Raw genomic sequence first — 12,365 nt, forward strand, 5'->3', positions numbered from 1 at the left:
AGAAGATTGACCGCAAAGCATGTGTCTGTGTAGGTTGGAGTGTGTGTAGATGTGTGTATGTGCATGTGAGTTGGTCAAGGTTTTATGTTAGCTCTGATAGTTAAAGTGTGTTTTCAGTGTTTTTATTTATTTTTTGTTTTTCTTTATCTCTCCCATCTCATTCTTTTGCTTTTATGTGCAGCCATAAATCATATGAAGCCTTAAAGTGTGTGTGTGTCTGTGTGTGTTTGGGAGGGGGCGTGTGGAATTCATTGTAGTGAAAAGGAGAGAGGGAGTGGTCCTTCTTAGGACTTGCTTTACCAGCACTGCCTGTTATGATGAATCCACAGTGAACGCACTCTGCAGAAATAGGCGACCAAGTACATACCCACTGTTCGGTCCTCCCCAAATTTGATTGGTCGTACTAACGGCCTCATTCTGTGGTCAATCCTGCCCTCCTTACACCTGGGAGTCACAGAAAGAATGGCAATATGTGGTAACATCGAAAACGACATTTACAGATTAAAATTATGACATTAAGCTGCATCGAAAACGGGTACCATCCACGCTTCCACCATCCATACAGTATATCATCCTCACACCATCTGGTTGGCTCAACTGGTTGAGCATGACATCGACACTGCCAGGGTTTAGGTTCGATTCCCACCAGCGCCAGCTCATTCTAAGAATGCACTTTATGGTTTTGTAAGATGCTTTGGGGAAAAGCCTCCACAAAACCTTGTCTGTTATCTATATATATATATATATATATATGAATAAATGTATATGTTTAATATATCAGATAAACAGTCATTTAACTGATATATGAATTGGGATGACAGGAGGTAGGATGCAGTTTGGTGCCACCCATATAGGTGTGTATCCGTAACGTATAGATGCGTATACTGCGTCTGCTCAGGTCTGCTCCCGACTATTTTTATGCTATTCCTTTTCTTGGATGTCTTTCCTATGGGGGCTGCATAGATTGTGCTGACACAGCCCTCTTAAGGACATTGAATATATATAAGCACTCACAATCTGTGCGTCGGTGTGTGGATGGGGTAGTACTGTGTGTGTGTGTGTGTGTGTGTGTGTGTGTGTGTGTGTGTGTGTGTGTGTGTGTGTGTGTGTGTGTGTGTGTGTGTGTGTGTGTGTGTGTGTGTGTGTGTGTTCTCTGCACATATTTTGCCCATTGCTTGGTATTGATGGTTGTGAAATCATCCATGAATAAATGACTTCCAACCGTATGGGCGCACACATACTCACTCACTAACTCATTCACTCTCTCACTTTTGCCATCTCTCTCGCTCACATAAACATATACGGTCTCTCTCTCACTCTACCCACATACATACACACACACACACACACACACACACACACACACACACACACACACACACAGTCTAGCTGTCAGTCCCTCTCAATCACACACTCACAAGCGCAGATTAATTCTGCTTCCTGTCCCATGCAGTGGAGTTGGAAAGCGGGTCAGGGGTCCGCAAGAGGGTGAGTGCTGGAGGTAGACCTGAGAGCAGAACTGTGTTCAGGTGAACCTCTCCACCAGGGGAGGGATGGGGTGAAACGGACAAACTGGTGGTGATAGCCTTGGACAGTGTTTCCCGAAGGGGGAGGCACCGGGGCCTGCTGCAGGGGAGGCGTGAGGGAGACGGGACTGCAGGGAGGACAGAAAGCATGCACTCCAATGAGGGGAGAAGCTTGCCGACCGCACAGCGGAACGATCAATTAGAAATGTGTAAACAAACACGTTAACTACCGATGCTGTTTGAATGACTCCCCTTGCAGTGCACCACAGGGAAGGCAAACTCCATGGTCGCCGTGTGTGAAATGCGCATGCTCGTTTGAAAGTACACGTCTAGGAGATGTCTTGTGCTGCATTTCGATCGGTCCATCGATTCGTTTTTCAAAACTTTCTGCGTCCTGTTGCTGTTTAGGGCTTTGATATTTAGATGTTGTGGTGCGTGAGTGTGGCCGTGTGGGGGATGTTGGATGTGTTTGTCAGGGTGATGGGGGGGGGAGGGGTGTCTCTCTGCATGTGATTTGTATGTATGTGCTTCGGGGTGCCCGTTATTCTGATAAATGTGTTGACAGAAAGTAGAAGCATTCATATGATTGATGTTGGGGCTCGGACGAAAAAGAGGCAGAAAAACTGATAAAAATGCAGAGAGAGCGCGAGTGTAGAACATTGATCTTTGTGTGGTGTTTGTGTGTGGGTTTTTGTATATCCATGTGTGCGCACACGTGTATATGTGTACGTGTGTGGGATGCCAGTGCAGTCCGCAGGTGTCTGTCAGATAACAGATAACTCAACTTGAGGAATAGAGAGCTCCCATTGGACGGTTCCCATCCAGATAAGTCAGCTGATGCATGGGGAGTCAGAGGTTCAGTCTATCACTGTGATTAAAATAATGATGCATTCATGTGCTTTTGTCATCTGGATAGTTATTTATTCATGCACTTATAGAAGTTCATGGTACAGAAACCTTTCCAAAGTAAGAAATCTGAATTTAGTCTAAATTCATTCTTGACATTTTGAAAAAAATCTCTGTCTGTGTGCTTGTGTGTGTGGGTGCGCTTTTGTGTGTGTTTGTGCTTGTGTGTGGGTGTGTTTGTGTGTGTGTGTGTCAGTGAAAGGATCCAGCTGCTGAGGAGAGAGTATCAGCAGGCCAGGAGAGAAGGAATGACCCCTGCCTACGAAGACCCTGACCCCCGGCGCAGAGGGCCTGACGACGACACACACCGGGTAGGGAACACACACACACACACACACACACACACACACACACACACACACACACACACACACACACACACACAAACGTGCAAACACTCAAGCAAACACACATGCACACATGCAAACACACACAAACACACAAAAATATACAAACACAAATCCGCAAAAACATACACACTCCCTACAGGCCGATGATAACAAGTGAGAAACACACTCTGAAAAACACTGTGTGTTTGTGTGATGTACATGATGATGCATCTCGTACCTAAAGGTATGGAATTGTGTGTGCTGGTGTGAATGATGCTCGTGTTTATTAGTATTCTGCCTGACCAGAGGCCTGCATCTGACCGACACCATTGAATATATATGGAAAGATTAGTTTGGATGGCTACTGCTATGGATCCCTGAGGGTTTGGTCATAGGAGCAGCAGACAATGATAGACAATATCAATATCGAAAGGAAAGGTAATAATAAAGTAGTAAAGTCATAATATAATAAAGTTTAAAAAGGGTGAAAAGATTTTATTATTTTTGCACTAATATACAGATTTTTACTATATATGATATTTATATTAACAAATTGATTGGTAAGGTTTTAGATCCACATAAAATGTGTCCCAATGGACGACGCTGCGATTTGTGCCAGGGTACCGATTCTGTTCACACCCAAAGAATATCGAGCGTTAAAAACTAAAGAGAATCGCAGAGAACAAAATAACTAACGTATGATATACTTACGATAACCTACATATTTTAAATTTATATACATATATATATATTTTTTTTTTTTTTGTGTTCAGTGTTTTTGTGTGTAAATCTGCAAATTCCCATTTGGATATAGTTATATTGCTAACTAGTCTTTAGGGTGTTAAAGCTAAGAGCTTAATAGCTAGGAGCTATAACACCAACATAGGTAAAGCCGAGAACAAGCCTCTTCATAGCCCCAAATCAGGGCTGCATCTGAACCGGGGGGTTTGGCCTCTTTTAGCACGCTGAGCACTTTCTGTTCTCCCAGAAAAAACAATGTTTTCCTGCATGTTGTTCTTGTCCCGGCAACAATCTGCCAACACCGCTGTCCCGTTTCGCTCGATCACCCCACACAGCCTGAGCCAAGCGATCAATACACATAAACTCAGCCATTCCTTACCTCCAAATGAGAAAAGTTTCTTGTTCACAAATCAACAACAACGAGAGGAGGGAGAGAGGGACACAAGAGAGAGACAGAGAGAAAGAAGAGGAGGAGGGAGAAAGAGGAGCACAAAGTAATAGATAGGGAGGCGGAGAGAGGGAGCTGTAAAAAGAGCGATAGAGAGATGGAGACACGGAGCGACCGAAAGAGAGCGCGAGAGAGAAAGAGCGCAATTAGCATGCACCAGAGGTAGGTAATTAAGTTTGATGTTAGCAGAAGAGAGAGAGAGAGAGAGAGAGAGAGAGAGAGAGAGAGAGAGAGAGAGAGAGAGAGAGAGAGAGAGAGAGAGAGAGAGAGAGAGAGAGAGAGAGAGAGAGAGAGAGAGAGAGAGAGAGAGAGAGAGAGAGAGAGAGAGAGAGAGAGAGAGAGAGAGCAGTCACCATGTTACCAAACCGGCCGACCTTGCTGACGAAGATGTATTTGTTAATTGAACAGTTCCAACACGGCTGTGGGGGGAGACCGATGGCAAACACTAAATTGGCCTTTTATTTATTTGTTTGTCTGGTCGTTTGTCTGTGAGATAAGTGAAGGTGTTTAGTGGAAAGTTCTCAAAGAACTAACATTGCTGATCCAAGAGAGTTGGAGCAGACTAAAGGAGTTTGTTGTAGAATATACAAGGGAGGGGGAAAGAGAATGAGGGAGGTAGAGACATTAAAGAGAGGGAGGGAGAGAAAGAGGGATGGAGATATATAAAAGAGCGGGAGATAAAGCGAGAGAGGAAGTGAAAGGGAGGGAAAGAGCCATAGAGGAGCAGAGAGAAAGGGGGGGCAAAAAAAAGTGAGTCATAAAGAAAATTGGATGGAGGGAGTAAAAAACAAGCTAAATTGATGGATATAGTGTGTTGGTGTGTGTGTGGTTGTTTGTGTCCATGCGTGTGTGTTGCTAATGCAATGCTAGCGTAGTATAATGTGTGTTTTGTCCCTGTGGCTCCATTAGCATCCCATTGATTCATGGTTATGGGTTAGCTGTCTTAGCTAGCAGAAGAATGTTTGCCTAGAAACAATTATCAAGCAACCAAAACACATACGAGTTGGTTGCTGTGTGTGTGTGTGTGTGTGTGTGTGTGTGTGTGTGTGTGTGTGTGTGTGTGTGTGTGTGTGTGTGTGTGTGTGTGTGTGTGTGTGTGTGTGTGTGTGTGTGTGTGTGTGTGTGTGTGAGAGTGTGTGTTGTTTGCCACAACAACAGACTTTCCCCCTAGGGAAATAGGAAGTAAATCAACAGGGTGCTTGTGGTTTGATTGCATGCACACAAACCAACAAACACCAACACACACACACACACACACACACACACAATGTTGCAGTCAACAGATATTTTAATTGTTGCGCAGCAATCTTTATTCAGTATAACTTAACGATGTTGCGCCGTACATCATCTCCTGTACGATATCTCGGATTATTGTGCATCATCGTCGTTTAATCTTTTTGAGACCTTGTTGATTTGGTCCATGCCCAAGATGTTCTTTACCTTTCCTGTTCAGTCCCTGTGGTTGTTTAACTTGGTATGACTGTGAGGCCTGCTTCCTCCCCTTCTGGGTTCTCCCCGTGGTTTCAAGCACTGGTTCTCAATCTGTGGGTCGCACGCCATAAGTGGAAGGCAGAAGGGCCCAAGGGAGTCGGGGGATGAACACAATAAAATAAAGACATTTAAAAGTGTTGAAAGGCTGAAGAGGGGAATATTGTTCTGATGAACAATGTATACATATAGATTTGGTAGAGAAAGATTTTTTTATTTTGGGTTTTGCTTGTTGCGTCTGAATAAATGTATGCATTGTTTATTTTACGGAACAACTTCAAGGAACTGCTTAAAAGTGTAAAGACTGGCCCACATACTTAATTGATGCATTGAACATTTGCCCTTTGATTATTCAAATATAATAACGTACGTACGTACGTGTGTGTGTGTGTGTGTGTGTGTGTGTGTGTGTGTGTGTGTGTGTGTGTGTGTGTGTGTGTGTGTGTGTGTGTGTGTGTGTGTGTGTGTGTGTGTGTGTGTGTGTGTGTGTGCGTTCATGCTGGTGTGTACTTATAAAACTCATTGTAATATGCACTCATGACCGGGTGCTTTTGTTTTTTAGTGTTTGGATGTGCCCTCATGAAACAGTGTTCACATTCATGCAAACACATAGCCCATGCATCAACAAACGCTGGCGATTGACCGAGTTTAACCATATTACCGTCCCAAGTTGCCGACACCATAAATAAGAGAGTTTAATTTGATTTGAGCTTAAGAGAAGGATGTCTGGAAGTTCCCTTCTGGTCCTCCCTCGGTTGAAATCCTCTCAACAATACACTCGCTGTCGGGAGTCATCACGGTATTTATACCGGAATGCCACTGAATACGCCACTCCTTATTTAAAATCAGGGTCTGGAGCTGCATGGTCTCAATAGGTGATGCTCTTATCATGTATTTATAAGTTATTTGATCTGATGGACTATTTTGCTTCCTATACTTTTTGTACCTTATTTTGATTTGTAATTTGCATAAATATAGTACAATCTGTTTAGGTTCTGTTAAATGATTAGCATACATTAACAATTTTACATCAATATAAAAATAGATAGTCGAAACATGGTTGTACACTAACATATCTGCATAAATAGATATATAGATGGATAGATGGATGGTTGGATGGAAGGATGGATGGATGGAAAGACTTTATTTGTTATTGCGCAGTCACCTATAAATCGAAATCGAATTGCTACATCTGATATAGATATTGACATAGATAGATAGATAGATAGATAGATAGATAGATAGATAGATAGATAGATATACATCTATATATATTATCTTACCATAATGCAACAGGGAAAAAATGGGGAACATGACTAACATTTGTTTGTGATTGGATAAGGATGTTAAACAAGCTGCTCCGGGTTTTTTATCTCTGAAAGGTGATGTTGTCCTCCAACAGACACTCGGGTAATGGACAGGATTAGTTTAGTGTAATGGTTGAGGGTGTTGGAAGCCGTCTGCATGCTGCTGAGACAGACCGTTCTTAGGTTTCTCACGGGGTAAGAACAGGCAGAGCGTGTGTCCCGCCATGCTCGTTAGAAACACCGCTCATTGTGCCGTCTGCATGGATGAACCCGGACAGAACTCTACCTGCTGATGCATCCGCCGAGCTAGGAGGGAGAGGGCCTTTGGTTCTGCTCTAATTGAAACATTTAGTTTATTGATCAGAGACAGCCCCTCATGGATTACCTCTAGGTCTGTTCCTGACTGAGCGAGGGAGAGGGAGGTTCATTCTGACCGGTTGTCTCTTGAGGGCCTGTTTCTGCACCGGTACAACCACACTGACCGGCTGTCTACCAGTGTCACCGCTGTCCCTTCAGGAGCAAACATTGTTCGAGTTTTTAGGCTTTAGTTTATTGAGGCGTAATGCTGTTGGCCGTCCTGCTTTCGACCCACTGAGTGCATGTCTGCTAACTAATGTCATTAGCTAATAAGCATTGAGTGGTAAATTGCAGAGCCTCTGCTCAAACACAGCATTAAGTTCCTAAAGCCCATAGTTACGAAACACCTCGCTTGTTTTTCTTAACCAGTGGAAATACTCAGAAATGGAAATGCTTCATTACATGCTGCCAACGTTAGAATTAAGGTTATCATGGTAATCTTATAACTAAGAAGGAGGTATCAAAAGCATGAGGGGAGGGGGTTCCATATCATGAACTAAACCGAAATCCAATAAAATGGTATAATCTTGGGGAATTTCAGTTAATACTTTATTATTCGCCCTTACTGTAGAAATAAGGGAATTCCTAACCTTCTCCTGATTGGCTGGCGCTCATTCATTTTCTCTCTCACTATCACGATCCCAATCTGCCTGGTGGCTGTCGTGGAGATGAATGTCGTGGAGGTGACTGTGTTATGAAGGAGGAGACCTTGCACCGTGTCCTGTTTCTGGAGTTTTGAGTTCCCTTGTCTTTTCAGTATAATTTCCCTTGGAGTTATAACTGACCCACGCAAGGTCACATCCTCTGTTGTCTCTCTTCACTCTTATCAGCCCTCTCTTGTCCTGACAATGGCCCTGGCTGTCTGTGCATACGTGCATATCCGTGTAATTGCGTGTGTGTCACGGGACACTTATTTGTCTGTTTGCCACATTGTATTTATGTGCGTACCGGTATTTGTGCGTGCGTATGTGTATCCCCCAGCCTATGCTTGTGTGAGAGAGGAAGCGTGTGTGGTCTTATTTTTGGGTTTGAATGGTTCAAGGTTCCAGGTCTCAGTCCTTTTCTCCTCTCTCCCCACGACTCACGTCCCCTCCTGGTCCCCAGGCCGAAGCACTATTGTTTGTGGGACGCTAAAGCAGCAGACTTTAAGGGGGACTTCCAGATTAGCGGTTATTCCACCTACCTGGCAAGACGCTATTATTACTTTCTTTTGATATCGTTCAGTAAGAACAATAGTGTGTTTTAGAATTAAAGAACATTGTCCCAGAGTTTCCTTGTAGTACCACAGCTGTTGCTGATAATTTTTTGGATTATTTGATTACATGTCATATTATTATCTAAAATAATGGGTAACAGAATGATAAAAAAGAAAAAGAAAAAGGCACAGGCATGTACAAATTAAATTGTATAAAATGACATTCAAACACAGTCCTACAAATGTATACAAACAATGTAATATCTAAAAACACAAATAACTGCATAATTGACAATGCAGTTTACTCACAGCTCTGCAAATTGTTGGGATTCATTTAAATCATGGTAATGGTTCACGATTCAACACCCATTATCTGGTCACACCGATTAGAGTCTTGACGTTATTATCATAAAAAAGCAGGACAACACGTATAGTCATTGTAATGTTATAGTCTCACAGTTTACCTGGAAACACACAAAGAGCCTTTTTACCATTGGTGTCATGCTCTGGCTGTGGGTGTGTGTGGGTTTGAAATCAAATCAAGTCTGGAACAATAGATGGATAGTCGAAGGTTAAGTTTCTCCACTCCCACACGTGTGTCTGCAAACATCTACGTGATTTGATACTTAACCCCTCCCTGCGCATTAGTTATAAACAAGCCATCAAAGTCTCTTCTCATGCTGGGTACACTCCTGAGACACCTGAGAGACCACACACCTAGTGATAGATTAAGATACATTTAACTGTTTTGGTCGTTAAGTGTATGGAAGGAAACTATTCTGCCAACATAGCACAACAAACATTAACCGATTAAACTCCCAGTGTTCATTTCAAAACCACAAATCGCACCGATCTAAATCATACGTTAGTGTAAACAAACATGTCAGATGACAGTCAGTAGGATCTAGGTATGCTAGCTTTTGCTAATGTTTTTTGGGGTTTTGCAGCATGCAGTGAGGTCAGCATGGCTCCTGATTTGCTAACGTCTTTTGCACGGGACAATCCATTGCATGCATCCTCAGCTGTCATCAGAGTTCCCCCCACACAAGAGGATTTTGGATTGGAAATATTGTATTTGTTTAATATTTGCAAATATTATGAATCGGTGAGGCCCCGATTATTAAAAAACATACGCCATTAATATTCCCTATCGGGAAAAAAAAACAGTAGAACCATCAACCGTTCTACTGGATGGTTCTACTGGACCATCAAAAAATCGGGGCTTTGCTGACGACAGTATTGAGAGGGAAATCGGGCAGAAAATCGGGGTAATCATCCTGTAGTCTGTACCCAGCATAAATTACCACATTAAAATGTATTCTTATCTTAATCCCACATGCAGAAAAAACAACATTTTATAGTGTATGCCTCAATGTTTTGAAAGGCTCATGATTGTTTATTTCCAATGTAGTACACACAGACACACACACACACAATCTTGCAGCGTCCACTCTGTCCCTGGGTAGCCACAGTTTTCCACAACAGAACAGGAAGAGGCAGCCTTGGTGCTTAATTGGGAGGAAATGTGGGGAATCGAACCTGCGCTCTTGACCAGCCCGAGTGGACCTTGTGCTTGAATGTGCCTCTTTGTTGTTGGGGAGGGTTGAGAGTTTTTGTTTGTGCACTGGCTTCGTTCCGGGAACACGGAAGGACACCATTCTAGTTGGTTCCATTGAAAAGGACCTTTTAGCAAACCGATAGTTCAGTGGCATTCATATTATGATGATTATCTCCAAGTTCACCAACACTGTGCATCCATCTGTCCGCCCATTCAGAAATCCATTCATACTCTCTCCCATTTATGTCTATTCATCCATCCATCCCTCTGTCTATTTATGAATCCATCCACATTTGTGTATCCATTGATCCATCTATTGTTGCATCCGTCTTTAAATCCATTAGGCCATCATTCGTCCATCCAGGGGTGTTGCACAAACACACACACACAAACGAATGCTTGCTACCTCTCCCTCCTTTCACTCCTTGCTACCAATGAGAGCCTAACAGCAGAAGAGAGGGAAAACCTAAAGACTCCTCAGAGGAAAATACATAATGAAATCACGGCGATGGAAAGAATTGCTGAATGTCCAAGATAGTCTTGAAGAAGGCCAAGAAAACGATTCATCCATTCTCAATAAGCTTCAAATTAAACATGTAACCCGCGCACATATGCCGTCCCATACTGACCACACACACACACACACACACACACACACACACACACACACACACACACACACACACACACACACACACACACACACACACACACACACACACACACACACACACAACCACACACACTCAACCACATTGCAGACGGGCAACCATGTGCGCAAAGACTTGCGGTTGGGTCTGCCCTTATAAGGACGCGGGGGTTGTTGGAACAGAAGTGTTGTGCTGATTCAGAACAGAAAGGGTCGCGGATTACACTGACATTCCATTCATACTGGAGGACAGAGGGAGGGAGATGGAAAGAGCTGCAGAGAGAGGGATGGATCGAGGGAGATAAGGAGGGAGGAGAAAGGGAGACGGCTGGATAGATAGGGAGTAAAGGACAGAGGTATGGAGGGATGGGTCAGAGACATGGAAGGAAGGAGGGATGGAGACAGGGTAGAAAAGGGAGAAACCTCAGTAGGTAGAGGAAGTGAATGCTGATGTTAAGCTAAAAAATCATCGCTGGCTTGCATCGAGTTCAAATATTTGAGATGTCTGTCTGTCTGTCTGTCTGTCTGTCTGCCTGCCTGCCTGCCTGCCTGCCTGCCTGTCTGCCTGCCTGTGTCTCTCACTCTCTTTTTATTTTTCTATCTGTCTATCTTTTTTAATTGTCTCTCTCCCTCAATCTCTTCTTAGTCTAAGTCTCTGCCTCTCCGTCTCTCTGTATGTTCACAGAGAATGTGTGTGTGTGCTTGAGGATGACATGCCTAACGATCAGCCTTGTGTGTTCGATCAGAGCCCCCCTTTCCCCTGCTGTGACATCATTTATGCAGACTGACCCCCTGGGATAGAGGTCAGCTGCTTGAGGCAGGTATTCCCTACACACATGTACGCACACACACGCACACACACTTAGGCAGACACACTCTGCAAGCAGGTTTGAACTGATGGTTTCCGAGTCAATACTGAGAGGAAGGCTGAGGACAGTTGATATTTATAGTGTGTCGTCTGCTTGTGTGTTTGTACTCATCACACACACACACACACACACACACACACACACACACACACACACACACACACACACACACACACACACACTGATCCAGTGGTCTTTGGCCAAGTCACACAGCAGTGTGGAATTTGGGCTGAGGTACAGTGGAAGAAAACCTGGTGTTAATAGAACTACCCTGCACTCACACACACACACACACACACACACACACACACACACACACACACACACACACACACACACACACACACACACACTTATTTGCGCCGCGGTTGCCATGCATATTTGGTGCTTTTCTACTTGAAAAACGTCTCTCCCATTCAAGCGCTTGCGTACCCTTACTCAAAGTCACACACATACAGACACATAAACATACACAAAGATACACAAACACTTCCACACAGATGAACAGTTATAAATATTAACTGCCACGGACACACGGAAAACGTAAACAGACACTAAGATATCCCATCCAAACACACACACACACCTTTCTACACAGAGGAGATACACAAGCAGACATATGAACAAACACACACACACACACACCTTTTCTACACAGAGAAGATACACAAGCAGACATATGAACACACACACACACACACACACCCACACACATACACACCTTTTTCCACAGACAAAAGACAGACAGAGAGAGAGACAGACAGAGAGACAAACGAACAGACTGAGCTAAGATATCCCATCCAAACACACGCACCTTTCTACACAGAGGAGATACACAAGCAGACATATGAACACACAAACGCACAGCTTTTTCCATGGACGACAGACAGACAGACAGACAGACAGAAGGACAGAGAGACAGACAGGCAGCCATGTATCATTGTGTTTATAGAGCTGCGGTTGATCGTTCTCGATGTAGCCCTCTAACTCTG

General features: G+C 43.6%; 1 protein-coding gene across 4 annotated transcripts in view; it reads left to right on the forward strand.

The window, feature by feature from the left end:
- Positions 1 to 3,470, forward strand: part of LOC132448851 (partitioning defective 3 homolog B-like) — a 135,212-nt gene extending 131,742 nt beyond the window's left edge. For 3 of the 4 annotated variants that reach the window (XM_060040398.1, XM_060040397.1, XM_060040399.1), the window contains one exon: positions 2,629 to 3,470. In XM_060040398.1, coding sequence (XP_059896381.1) covers positions 2,629 to 2,929 — 301 coding nt within the window. In that variant the 3' untranslated portion in view covers positions 2,930 to 3,470. The remainder of the gene's footprint in view (positions 1 to 2,628) is intronic. The other variant, XM_060040400.1, reaches the window with a different exon arrangement.
- Positions 3,471 to 12,365: the final 8,895 nt, after the last annotated feature.

Source organism: Gadus macrocephalus, chromosome 20, assembly GCF_031168955.1.
Source record: "Gadus macrocephalus chromosome 20, ASM3116895v1".
NCBI classification, from domain to species: domain Eukaryota; kingdom Metazoa; phylum Chordata; class Actinopteri; order Gadiformes; family Gadidae; genus Gadus; species Gadus macrocephalus.